The following is a 13,774-nucleotide window of genomic DNA, read 5'->3' as shown; positions in this document are numbered from 1 at the left end:
AACAAAATACAATACTTCACTTAAAACGTAATCAAGTAAAATTTAAATTACCGATTTTAAAAACTACTTGAAAAATACAAAATACACAAAAAACCTACTCAATGCAGTAACTTGAGTAAATGTATTTCGTTACTTTCCACCTCTGGCAGCCATAAAAGGGAGACCTTCTGTACCTGACTGCTGTCAGAGCAGTTTCTATTGCCTCCTGTATCTGATGGCCTACAGCTGCATGTTCCTCTGGGATAGGGACTGCTATCAGAACACCGCTTTGAAGACCAAGAGACAAAGCACTTGCTAATAAAACAAAAAAAGACATAGAACATAAAATCATAACATAAACTTGTTGAAAAGACAGCTGCATACTCAGTTTGTGTAGATTAATCATCGACTTTACTATGATAAATTAATTATTTTAACCATTCATTCTCCATTGTGGACTCAGATACAGAAGTAGATATAGATATAGACTGATAGAGAAGTAACACAAACACTTGAGGTATCATATGTATCAAATTATACATAGACACTCAGATATGTAATCTTTGATATGTCTGTCTCCCTTGAAATGCTTCAGCTGTATCTAGCCGCCAAAATTCTGCTTTTATGATTTTGTTTGGACATCTGACTACACTACTTGGCAAAATTAGTGTAGCATAACTGGTTGATGCTTTACCAATAAGGTCTGCAGCCTCGTCAGGATTGTGGACATTACAAGCAGAGGTAAATCCACTGTTTGGCGTGAAAAACGCAGGGAAATTCTTAGATGCTCCAAAAGTTGAAACACACACTCCTTGTGTCTCCTATTTGCAGACAGATAAGGAGAAAAGGAAAAGCAGAAAGAATGTTTGGTTTGATGTTACAAATCAACTAAACATCTTGTAGATTTTTATCAGGAGCGGTCCAACACTTCTTACAAGAAACTCCAGGGTACGGGCAATGTCCAGGACAGACTTGACTCCGGCAGAAATGACAGCAATTGGAGTTCTGCCGAGCTCTGTTAGATCTGCACTGATGTCCAGACCTTGAAAAAAGATAATTTAGTCCCAGTAATAAATATTAGGATTTGTCTTTAGATAAACACTAAACCATGGTATTCACATAGGTTCAGTTATCTCAATTCATGAGTTTTTCCTGTCTTTAAACCAGTCCATTAATGACCTTTGTTTTAATATTTTCTTCTCCATAAACCTATCTTAGAATACCCTATTAAATAATATAAAGCTGCAACCTTTATTCCTTGTTAGTGACACTGATGTTAGCTGTTATTTTGCAGTGAATTACAAGCCACTTACTGTTCTGGCCATCTCTGTGAACTCCTCCAATGCCTCCTGTGACAAAAACAGGAATCCCAGCTCTGTGTGCTGCTATCATGGTGGCTGAGACCGTTGTTCCCCCAGAAAGACCCTGATAAATATTGACACATATTGGATGATTTTCAGTCTAACTGATATTAGAACAGATTTAAAGATCAGGATGTCAACTGAAAGCTTTACATGCAACACTCTGCTGAAAGCTTCAAATGTTATTACATTTTATTAACATTAAAACCAAGTTAAAATGCATTTAATTTAGATTTTATGTGACAGATAAACAAAAAGCAGGACATTATTGTAATGTAGAATAAAAAAGACAAGTTTGAACTGAACAATTGTTGGACATGAAAAACGCAAAATAGTTCCTTTTCTTTCTTCTCCCCTGAGTAAATACTTTGAAGGACAACCTTCTGTTCTTTTGTTCTTTTTGTTCTATTTCTGTTGCATTTTTTTTTTACATCTTTGCACAGCTTTGCTCAAGTTCTACACTGAAAAAAATTATCTAGAAATAAGTCAAAATTTCTTAAATTAAGTGTATTTAACTTTAATTTGAGTAGGAAAATGAGATAGTTTGCCAATGGAAGGAGTATTTTTAACTCTTAAAATAAGATAATTAGATCATATGGACTTGAAATAAGACAATACAATCGTGTTTTCTTATTTCAAATCTAAATTGTCTTGTTCCATTGGCAAAATGTCCATTTTACCACCTCAATCCAAGAACAAATGCACTTATTTTCAGAAAAAAATACTTATACAGATTTAGATTTTTTTTCCAGTGTATCAGCTTGCATGCAACTTTAACTTGACTGCAACTGGATTTAGGTCTAACACATAATTAAGTGTTGATGTAAACCATTCCACCGTAGTTATGTTTGAATGTTAGATGCATTCAGTCTTAACATCTTTTGTGGCTTTTAACTTGAGTTCTTCCAGGATTGCGTTGAAGCTCTATCCATCTTTTCGACAGCTCTGAAGAAAACCATCCTGACAGCATGATGCTGCTGCCATCGCTTGTTTTTTTTTTTTCCAAGTGTGTCAAATCTTTTCCATGTCCAGATTATAGATGAAACAGTGTTCCATACCTCCAAATATCTTATCATTTTTTCTTTCAAGTCTAGACATCTCTATCAAAAAACAGCTTATTAAGGCAAACAGCTGCACTATATTTTATTTAGAGGCAATAGAGTAAAAGCGGCTAAACAGATATATATGCTAAAATCTTCAAACTTTTGTCTCATTCTTTTTCCAAATTACCATTATACATCACTTTTTGTTGATCTTCCACTGAACATCTATAAAATGTGTTAAAGTTTGTGGTAGTAACAAGACTAGATGTGAACTTTATAGTTCGATCTACTATGTTCAAGATTGAAGAGTCTCAGCCTCACTTTGCTAATCACATAAGGGAGATCCCGTCGCGAAACCTTCAGAGGGGTTTTGTACTGAGCGAGGTAGTCAAGCTCCTCTGATGACAGTCCGACACGGATCTCCCCGTCGATGATGCCGATCGTGGCAGGAATGGCTCCTTCAGCTCGCACTATGGCTTCAACCTCCTTTGCAGTGCTGGACAGAAACAGCATCCAAGCTTATGATACTTAAACTCTTTTTGTATACTCTACACATCTTAATTTGAGTTTTTTATCTTGATGTCTTCTGCTGCACCTTAGGTTGTGTGGAAAGGGCATGCCATGTGTGATAATAGTGCTCTCAAGTGCAACCACTGGACTGTTTTGCTCCACAGCGTGAGACACAGTTGGATGGACTTTGAAGAGGAAATCTAAAAGAGGTGAAATCATCCTTAGCATGACCAGCTTTTTATTAACAATGTTAAAGTGCATATTTGTCATGCTACAGGCTTAATGAAGAAGCGTATTTACCTTTGGTGCTAACAGTATTCTGATAAGTCCCAGCTTCCCGCTTGAGAATGAGCTGGAAGACTTTCTTCAGGATCCTCATTCTGCACAGATTAACGCAAAAAAATATGCACACTTAGAATGAAGTATTCCAGCCTTCTGATTATTCTAAGTAAATTACATTTGAGGCAAAGAAAGCCCAGATCTTGCACTGTAAAATGGCTTGGATCAAACACAGCAATCCAACCGAAGATATTATAATGCAAACCGAGAAATGAGAAATGGCCTGTTTTTATATAGCATTTTACAAGTCAGGAGACTCGACCAAAGCTCTGTACAATTGTTCAGGTTTTCACCCGTTAACTCACACATTGATGGTGGTGAGCTACATTGTAACCACAGCTGCCCTGGGGCTCACTGACCAAAACAAGGCTGCAGTACACTGACGCCACACATGACCACCATCAGTAGGCAATGGAGGTGAAGTGTCTCACCTGTTAGGTTCATGTTTTATACATCATTTGCACTGTTACTTTGTTAGCCAGATTAGAGAGAGTAGATGGCCTTCCTTCACGATGTCACTGTGTGTATGGAGGTCATCTAAATAGGACAGAGTTCTTGCCTTTTAAAGAAACACAGGATATGGGCACCTCTTGGAGCCGGACTGATAGAGGAGAGCTATCTGTAATCCTGAGGCATAGAGGCAAGCTGCACATAGGTCAGGGCATTGATGGCGTGTCAGTTTCTGATACGGACAGCTAAGCATCCACCTGATGCAACACATAGACACATAAGGTATAAGAAGCAGGAGATGACCTTGTTCGGGGCTCAATCTTTGCCGGACGCTCGCAGACGTGATTTTTGAGCCCACAGCTGTGCAACCTCCAAGCATTTTTCTCTGTCCTGTAACGACCTGATCTGGAATAAACTCTTGTTACTTTTTTACTCCTGTTTTTATAGTCCTTTTTACATGGTTTTACCCAGTTTGAGTTAAGAGTAGTAAATAACTCGCTCCCAGGAAAAGAACAGTGAGGAAGCCCCGAGGCGCAACGGCCTTTTTTAGGGGACATAACTTCCTCATTTAACACACCCAAGGACACAACAAAACTGAAAGCCAGAGCTTGAACTGACAACCCTCCGGTTGCAGGGCAAACTCATGCACCCAATGCCACTGTCACAAAGTTTAAGTATTTTAAAAATCGAAAGTCTAATTACAACAACAACAAAAAAATATATCTGTATTGATCAAAAGAAAGCACAACTTTACCTCAGGTTTTTCATGCATACAACATCTCTCTCTTTTAAGTAGATTCCCCTCCTTTAGTGTGGTTTTCTACAACCGGGTACAGATTGCTAACTGGCACAAACTCCCATCACCCTCTCCCCTTCTCTGGGGTTACTTTCACAAACTGGCCAAAACATGTCCAAACAAGAGCTCCTTTATTTCATCCAGCTCTATGGCATCCAACAACAACAACAGAAGGCATCTTAAATGCATTCGATGTAATTCAATAATCAGTACGTCTTCTTTTGAAAGTAGAGCAAACAAAAAGTAAAGCTGCTAGACAGACAAATCCTCCTTTAGGTTTCAATACACTTTTAGTTTTAAGGTAAAGAAAAATACCCTTTAGAAACTAGAATTGAAGAGACATAATTCGAAACAAACAAATGAGGTTTGAAAACAATGAGTGAATTTCAGAGAGAATGGATCTAAAGAAATCCTGAAATATATTATTTAGGAAGATTTCTATAGCTTTCCCCGACAGTAACCACTTCTTTGCATAATTCAGCCCATAATTAGAGACAGATTTAAAAAAAAATTAAAGTTGGAAGCTTACCTTTTCTAGTTCGGCAATAACCCAACAAACTTTGGTCAGAGAGTTAAACTTTGACCCAAACACTGTTTGCACAGCTAAAAACCATCAACCAGATCTCAACTGTCTGAGCAGCTTCAGGGCAAAAGACCACAATCACTGTTTTCATATGGAAAAAAGGAGAAACGGAGAAACAAATAGGAAGAACTTAGCATACATGTTTGAGTAGGATATGTCCATATGATGTTTAGATCGAAATATTATTCTAAATAATTTTTACTAAGTTTATTTCTGAATGTAAATAAGAGCATTTCCTAAAATATAGTAAAATTATAGAATAATAATTTCAAAATAAAAAGAGGAAAAATCAGAGTTAATATCTGTTCAGGCTTTGTTTTTTACTTTCTTTCTACTTTCCTGGGTTATCCACCACGCTTGGCATAGCTATGAAGAGTGCTTTAAAGCATTTGTGCATTGCAAGTACAAATCTTAAGTTTGAGAGAGAAATAAAACAGTTTTTTAAGTGTAGAAGAATTACTGGGGGAGTGTTGGCCTAGTGGTTTGAGCAGTTCCCTGAGAAGGCTGTACTTATCCGGTTCAGTCTCCACAGGGTCCACTCTGGGGATTACTTTCCAGACGAGGTGGCCGAGTGGTTAAGGCGATGGACTGCTAATCCATTGTGCTCTGCACGCGTGGGTTCGAATCCCATCCTCGTCGCACTCTGAGTATTTTAGGAGCGAGTGGAAGCTTAGTGATTACGGCATAGCGTTTGGAAGCCTGAACTTCTGAGTTCGAGCCCAATTCCCGCAGACTGCCATGCTGAGTCTCTGAGCAAGACCCTTGACCCTTCACCTCCCCCACACTGCTCCCCACAATGACAGCGGTAGAGGCAAATTTACAATGTGAGATCCATAAAGGTCAAAGTTATGTTCTATTTAATTCCCAAGCCAGCTGGGAATACATTTTTCTGATACTTTAAGATCTGTATTGCCCTCCCCAGCAGGGGTGGTAAATATCTTATTTAATCAGATATTATTTCAGCTGTAATATATTGTCTATGAACACATGCCCTACTAGACGTGTGTTAGAACAATAAATGAAAGAGTGATTCGAACACTAATCATGGTCAAACAGTTAATTCTGCACATACATGGAATAAATTCAACTCAACTTCTGTTCAAAACATAAGAGTTTATTAACAAAAATCATTAAACTCCAAGTCAAACATAAACTACTTTGTACAAAGAGGAAGGGGGAACATGGTTAAAAACCATAGTACAGTTTAAGATGGATCTTGTGTTGAAAACCAAAGTTTATCTGGAGGAATTTGGGATATGATCAAATTAGCTTTTCACTAATTTAGAGCAATTGGAATGTTTCCAGACCAATTCACAATGCAAATCCATGAGGTCAATAAAACATTATTTGGCCAAATAATGTTTTATTAAATGATTTGCTTAATCAAGAACCAATAACCTTAAGTCAAATGATTCCATACCCTCTTTGAAATAGCTAGCAGCGAATAGACATCAGGATTCCACTAAATGACTCTTGGTCATACTTGGTAATGGAAATGTAATGAGCAAATGAGGAACACATGAACACTAATGTTATACCAGTGTTTAAAGCCTTAGTGAATTAAGCTTGTCCAAGCTTCAAATAACAACTCAACACATTTTACTATAGCGTAGCGTGCAGTCCATTCTGTAAGCTTCGTCTTTACTCATCAGTAAACACATGAAATGATTAACATCATCAAAAGACATATTGTTTGTTCTGTCCCTAATTAAGCCAGATCTGCAAACCTTTTTGTACATGTCCATTGGTAGCCTTGAGTTTCTATCCAGCAGGGATAAGCAGGCATGCTAAACAGCAAGACAGGCTCTCTCTGTCTCAGTGGCCCAGAGTAGGGGTCCTGTTTGTCTCAGTGGCTGACATAAAGGCAGGCTTTCTCGTTCAGTTGCAAATGGTCTGTTTTGCAGCAGTTTGGTTCTGAAAGGTTTTGACTTATACTGATTTATACTTCGAAACTAGGTCGTCTGTGTAGGGATCGCAGTGAACAAAAAGACGTCCCCGCCCCCTCTGCAGACACTCCTCTGCATCTCTCCTAAATTGTAGCTGATCTCAGACAGTGCCGCAGACAGGAGGTCGACTTGTTTTGTTTTTATGAATGAAATTGCGGAAAACAACTCGTGAAGTTGGACCAGCTAGCAGAGCGAGGTGTGCGAGAATGCTGGGACCCTTTTTCCACCTGGATCCCTGTTATTTTTTGCCATCATGTCCCTCTGTTGACAGACAAACTCTCCCCCACTTCCTCACTGGCTCGGCCGTATCTAGACCCACAGCATATAGCACAGACCATGCTTCAATACTGGGCATAAATCAGAAATGTCTGCATTAAGCTCACTGCGACACATTGCTGCAGGAGTATAACCAGGCCTTTATCCTTGATGATTCTTGAGATCTGGGTCCCTATGGGCCTTGGATCTCCATTTCGCTGGAGATCCTGTAGAAGTGGACCCCAGCTTCATGGGCAAGAGAGGAGGCAAAAAGAGCAGGAGATCCGGTTTGTTCTGTGGTTTTGTCTTTCCTCAACACAGAGGGGGGTGGTTGGNATACTTTAAGTAAATTTACAAGCCTGTACTTTGTTACTTTTACTTGAGTAAAGAAGTTTAATCAGTACTTCCACTTTTACCAGAGTATTTTTCAACACAAGTGTCTGTACTTTTACTCAAGTACAGAAAGTGAGTACTTTTGCCATCTCTGGTTGACAGACAAACTCTCCCCCACTTCCTCACTGGCTCGGCAGTATCTAGACCCACAGCATATAGCGCAGATCATGCTTCAATACTGGGCATAAATCAAAAAAGTGCCTGCATCAAGCTCACTGCGACACATTGCTGCAGGATAATAACCAGCCTTTATCCTTGATGATTCTTGAGATCTGGGTCCCTATGGGCCTTGGATCTCCATTTCGCTGGAGATCCTGTAGAAGTGGACCCCAGCTTCATGGGCAAGAGAGGAGGCAAAAAGAGCAGGAGATCCGGTTTGTTCTGTGGTTTTGTCTTTCCTCAACACAGAGGGGGGTGGTTGGTCACACCTCTGTGGGAGTTTGTGTGACTGCTTTTGGAGGCCTTGGCTGAAAGGGGAGGGGGTTGCAGAGATCTTACTGCTGGTTATTCACCAACTGTATTCCCTTCTCTGGTCATCATTTTAAGATGAAACATGGATACTGGTTCCCAATGTCCAAAAAGCATGATCATGGCATATGGCACAACAAAATTATTAATACAAAACTTTTTTGTAACAAATTTTTTTGTAACTTTCACAGTTCTCTAAGGCATAAAAAAACTTTTAAATTTTCTGTTTTTTTTTCCAATTGATCCAAAACGGTGCTTTCAAAACTATTTGTGCATTGTGACTTTGGAGTTTTGTAATTGTAGTGCTTTCCTATCTTTCAAAATTACACCAAAAAAAAACAAAAAAAAACAATAGAAAATTGTTATCTCAACGAAAGCTAGTATTGATGATTATTATTTTATTGATTCAAAAATTGACAGTATTAAAGGAGCAAACAAGCAAGAGTACAGGATTAACAAAAACATTATAAGGAGATATAAAAATATAATAGGAATATAATAAGTGTAAGCTGAAAAAAGAAAATGAACAAAATAAATCAACTCTACAAAACAAGTACATTGTTTATTAGTATTAAATGTGTTAAGACTGATAGCATCAATTACACAAAACAGATTAAAAAAAACATTGGCAATAGACAGTTTAATAGCGGTGGCTCAGATTTGAAGTTAATGTCAAATTTCTCTAAATTTCTTTTAAATTTGTATTTTTTTTTTTATTAAAGGAACTGAAAGAAATACATTTTATTTTATTTTTGTATTCTCAGTTCTATCTCAAACAGTATGTTTAATAAACCCTAAACTGTAATAAATTTTTTTTACTTTTTATTATGTGAAAAATGCATAAAAATGTTTTTTTTTTGGCTCTCTTTTATGAAAATTCCACAATATGAGAAAAAGAAAAAACAAAATAAACACCAAAACGTCACACGTTTGAGGTCTTATAAAAGTTAAATAATAAAAAGCATTGGTATTGGTGATACTTGCCCTGTATCTACTTGGCATCAGATCAATATCCTAAATTCCCAGTATCGCACACCTATACCACAAAGCCTGACCATCATCTTAATCTCTTTCATCTTAATCTTTACCATCTTCTGTGGATTGCCTCTTTGAATCAAGCTGGGATTAAAATATTGATAATAATGATGGAAAATAACTTGTTACTATAGCAGCTGAATCCCTTCAGTGTGAGAGTTGAACTCCAGGGTTGAGCACATCTGATGGGGTTCAGTCAGTTGAACCATTGTTTTCTTTACTGTCATAATACTGTCTTGAAACTTCATGTCACTGATAATTTGGACTGAATTAAGCAAACAATATTTTACTTGGTCTGTTTTTGAAATATTGTTTTCATTTCTGGCCTCATCATCTTCCAGCTCTGGGCCTTCCAGTAACTCCTCCTGGAACCAGTCTGGGTGCTCAGATTGATACCTACGGAAAGCCTCTATAGCATCTCTAAGGGCCCTTCCTGAGGGGCACTCGTGGTATGTGTCCTCCGAGAGTCCATCGATTCGCTTGACACGGCCTGGTTCATGTTTTTCTGTGTTCAGGATTCGGAAGAACACCTCCTCAAACTGTTTCATCAGCTTGTAGCGAACTGTAATCTTGAAAGGCAAAGGAATATCTTCCTCAGAACAAACATCATCAAAATAAGCAACAATATACTTTTCAAATGATGCAGCCCGGATAAAATGAGGCACCAAGAGAGTGAGGGAAGGCGTGAGCGTGTCACCAACAGGCGAGAGGGCATCTTCTTTTAAAAAAACCTGCTGGCCTCCACACATAGCTCTCCATTTAACCTGTACTCCTTGGGAGCAAAGAATTAATATCTTATCTGAAGAGCTCTCTATTCGCTCCTTGTGCCACTCGAGCCACTGGATGCTCCCCAGTACTCCCAATCTGGTTAAATCCAGCAGGTCCAGAATCACATCTGTGCCACATTTGGCAGCAAGGAAGGCAGAAAACTTCAGAACAATGTTCTTATATAACAGGTGGTCGAGGGAGTAAAGGATCAGGACACGTTTTCTCTCTTGGACCTGAAAAATCTCTGGCTGTTGATTGTCAGCAGACGTAGGTGTAGTTTGAGATCCTGGGATAAAAACAAAGTCACCATTTATTATTATCGTTAAAAGCTGTTCTTATAAGGCTGGTGAATTTAAAATAAAGCTAACCTTCATGAGATGCTTTGTGCAGTAGGTAAACAAGAAAGCAAACGAAGATCAGCAGCAGTCCAATAGATATCTGAAAAGACCAGCTGCGTTCCTGCGCTGAAATATTAAGAAAGAAAATCAAAAGTAGAGAGAAAAACAACATTTTGGAATTGGAAAGTTATGCGACTTACTTTGCCACAATTGAACACTTTTCCTCACTGTTTTACAGTTTGTCTTGCAGCGAATAAAAACTGGCTGGATCTATTAAATAAACGATAAACAGTTATAGAAGCTCTTAAATTGTTTTATTAACAGGAAATTGTTCTTTATAAACATGCAGCTTGTTGAAATGCTTCTCACCATAATTATCGTTTCTCCTGGTGATAAATCACAATTTAACGTCACATTCAGAAATGTTCTGTTTTCCTGTTGATTTAAAGAACAGAATATAGTAGCTTCTCTCCTCAAAAAGAAATGATTTAGGAGTTTTTACCCAAGTCATTTACAGTCACAGATGATATTCTTACAGGCGCATCTCAAGCAAATTGAAGTGAACTTATTTTCACTTATTTGAGAGAGAAAAGCTTGTACAATGAACAACATAAATACTAGAGCAATAAAATATATCTTAAGGAGCCAATGCTTGAAAAATACATTAATTGTACAATACATCACTTATTAGCAAACAAAAAAACATATTTCTTCACACATACTAAGTATTTCATGCAGTTTTAGCAACAAATTAAGTAATGGTTAAACAAATAAAGAGACAAAGGAGATTAGTATTGACACACCGAATGATTTGGATAAAAACAAAACAAACAAGAACTGTGTTGGTATTCAGAGAGCTTTCCTGCTGGTGTGTTCAAACTAATAAAACACAATGGACTAAACAACTGTAGGTCACCATTCCTGACTGTGGAAGCTTCTCACTCAAATTTAGGCTAATTTGATTTGGTTAAGGCTAACTCCTCAAACTCCTGGTCTCAAAGGAAAAGCAAAATATGGAGACTAGGGGGAAGTTCAACTGAAGAAACTCATTCCTTTCCTACATCCACCTGTGGCACAGCCAATTAGCTCTAAACCACACCTCCACGAAAGCCAATCGGCATCCAGGTTCATCTTAAAAGGCCTCCGATATGCACTTGTCTGCTCCTGTGTGACACAGTTTTAACCCACCTCCAGCTCCTCCTCCACCATCGTAGCTAAAGCTTCATTAGAGTTTCATTCTCCCGGACTCTTACTGCATTTCCTGTCCCATCTTAACCGGTCCGGCAGAAGACTGCAATGTTGAGCCCAGTTCTGCCAGAGGTTTCTTCCCAACGGTGAGTTTTTCCTCTCCACTGTCGCTTTATACTTTCTTATCATGGACAGGTTCTCTCAACCTGTGTTATCCGAACTGGACTTCCATCTTCCAGGTCCCTGATTGAAGCTCTAAAATCAGCTCATGCAGTCCACTGGATCTCCCCATAAACCCCAGTTTCAGGCCGGGGGGGGGACAGCCCTATTCTTTGATTCTGTTCATGCATATCTATCAAAATTAAGCTCTATGTTTCCTGCCGAGGTCTGAGCGCCAAAGACAAAGTAATTGTATCAATAAATTTCTCCTAATTGTCTTTTCTCTTCATGTGAGTTTTTCAGATTGAAGTAGCTTTATTTAAAAAGAGGGCTTTCTCCCACTGACTATTGACACATGTGTCACATAACTTAAGGATGCAGGTTTGTAGGGTGTATGGTCACCTTTTTTAAAAGTTCTTTCCTTAAAATTTACTTTCCAATAAAATGTCACCTATTTCATATCATCATATAACATTTGAGACATCATCACATAACTCTGTCTGTAAAGAGACTTTAAAATTACATTTCAATTCCTGGATAACAGAAACACATTTCAGATGATGTAGCATGATTTGAGATGCATCTCTATACCTTGGACACCCACTCAGAACAATTCCGATTGCCACTCTGGATGAGAACTTGGTATCTCTCTGAATACTCCGATGAGTTAAATCCCACAAAAACCATATTTTTATTCTCAGAGGCAACAGCCGTTATTTTGGGATCCCACAGACTACCTAAGTTATCCAAAGACAAACAGAAGCAGCTTGTGTTTAGGTCCTTAATCTACTTTGTTAGGCATAAAAACAGGATAAACAAATTATTTACCGTTCTCCTGACACAGCTGGGCCTCTTTGATTCTCTTGTCTTCACATCCTGGCCGGTTTATAAATAATAAAAAAAGATTATATCTGATATTTATTACTATTATTACAAATAGACTTATTTCATAACACATTTTAAATGAAAAAAAAAAACATAAATAAAGTAGCTGGACGAAAAAGTATTAAGCAGTAATCCTAATGCAATAATTTCATGCATTTACTGTATTTCAGTAAAATATGTTCAAATAAAATGTAAATTACTGTTCTAAAGTTGTCTCTTTTACAATGAAAAAACAGTTGCAGGGCTACAGATTTGAAATAATTGCGATTATAGTTGGAATCTGAAGGTTTTTACCTGGTACAGTAATGTTTCCTGTGATCCTATGATGTCCCTTCTCAGACTCAGGAAAATTAAACACTTCTAAGGTGTATGTATGCTCAGGCTCTACAACAACATCCAAGGAGAAGTTCCACTTTGGAAAAAAAATAAAACAATGTTATGTATATGGATAAAAAAAGAATATGTAACATTCAATTCGGTTTAATTCAGCTTAGCTAAATAATGAACATTCACATCAAATGTAATTCTAATCCAATTTACAAGATGTTTGTGTGATATATTATGTAAAAATATTTTTATCGGCTATGATGCTAAGATTTCCAAAAGACAGAAACGAAAGCAGACAATCAATCCATCAGCAGAAAGCAAGCTGCGATTTGATGCCATACAGAAGCTTGAATGTTGTAAGCCATAAAAGTTTATATGATTGTAACATACCAACGATTTTACACCACATTTCATTTTGACTTCATGCTACAGTACGAGTTAGAGTAGCACATACTTTTCAAGTGGAAGTAAAATAATGCAAGGTTTTAGCTTTATTAACAAATAAAAACGAAATTATAAATAAAATGCAGCAAAACGAACTCCTTTCAGAAATGAGCAAATTAGCAAACAGCTGATCTGTTTGTAACTTAATGAGCTAAACTGAGATAAAATAAAAAATAAAATAAAAACAGCAGCATGATGATCCAGTAAAACAGCTGACAGTTCACAACAAGTTGGGGATGAGGAGTTGTACGCAGGGTTAGGAAAATCGAACAAATATGGCACAAATGGAAATGCAATAATGACTTTATGGTCCTAAACCAACAATCTGGACAAAACACAAAATGTTTAGAGCAGCAGAGAAGCCCATGGTACCAGGTGGGGGAATCTGTTTATAGGGCAGCCTTTTATAGAGACTGATAAGAAAACAATTCTTTCTTTCTGAAGTAGGCAAACTTCATGTCAGGATATACCAACCGAACAGGGTTAATCACCATCAACACATGTAAA

General features: G+C 37.7%; 2 protein-coding genes and 1 non-coding gene across 3 annotated transcripts in view; 1 reads left to right on the top strand and 2 right to left on the bottom strand.

The window, feature by feature from the left end:
• Positions 1–3,272, bottom strand: part of LOC107095051 (pseudouridine-metabolizing bifunctional protein C1861.05-like) — an 8,032-nt gene extending 4,760 nt beyond the window's left edge. Inside the window, exons 1-7 of the mRNA XM_015391012.1 lie at positions 3,194–3,272; positions 2,979–3,093; positions 2,705–2,879; positions 1,293–1,404; positions 915–1,021; positions 674–800; positions 174–294 (exon numbers count right to left, since the gene is read on the bottom strand). Of these exons, the coding sequence (XP_015246498.1) occupies positions 174–294; positions 674–800; positions 915–1,021; positions 1,293–1,404; positions 2,705–2,879; positions 2,979–3,093; positions 3,194–3,272 (836 nt within the window). The remainder of the gene's footprint in view (positions 1–173; positions 295–673; positions 801–914; positions 1,022–1,292; positions 1,405–2,704; positions 2,880–2,978; positions 3,094–3,193) is intronic.
• A 2,346-nt stretch (positions 3,273–5,618) lies between these two features.
• On the top strand, positions 5,619–5,700 carry trnas-gcu. The gene has a single exon. It is a non-coding gene; the product is annotated as a tRNA-Ser (tRNA).
• A 3,284-nt stretch (positions 5,701–8,984) lies between these two features.
• LOC107095042 (interleukin-17 receptor A-like) overlaps positions 8,985–13,774 on the bottom strand; it is an 8,165-nt gene continuing 3,375 nt past the window's right edge. Inside the window, exons 3-7 of the mRNA XM_015391002.1 lie at positions 12,791–12,908; positions 12,203–12,348; positions 10,465–10,534; positions 10,295–10,390; positions 8,985–10,212 (exon numbers count right to left, since the gene is read on the bottom strand). Of these exons, the coding sequence (XP_015246488.1) occupies positions 9,287–10,212; positions 10,295–10,390; positions 10,465–10,534; positions 12,203–12,348; positions 12,791–12,908 (1,356 nt within the window). The 3' untranslated portion in view covers positions 8,985–9,286. The remainder of the gene's footprint in view (positions 10,213–10,294; positions 10,391–10,464; positions 10,535–12,202; positions 12,349–12,790; positions 12,909–13,774) is intronic.

Source organism: Cyprinodon variegatus, unplaced genomic scaffold, assembly GCF_000732505.1.
Source record: "Cyprinodon variegatus isolate N-32 unplaced genomic scaffold, C_variegatus-1.0 Scaffold521, whole genome shotgun sequence".
NCBI classification, from domain to species: Eukaryota; Metazoa; Chordata; class Actinopteri; order Cyprinodontiformes; family Cyprinodontidae; genus Cyprinodon; species Cyprinodon variegatus.
The sequence above is the reverse complement of the archived record's forward strand: the minus strand, read 5'-3'. Positions and strand labels throughout refer to the sequence as shown.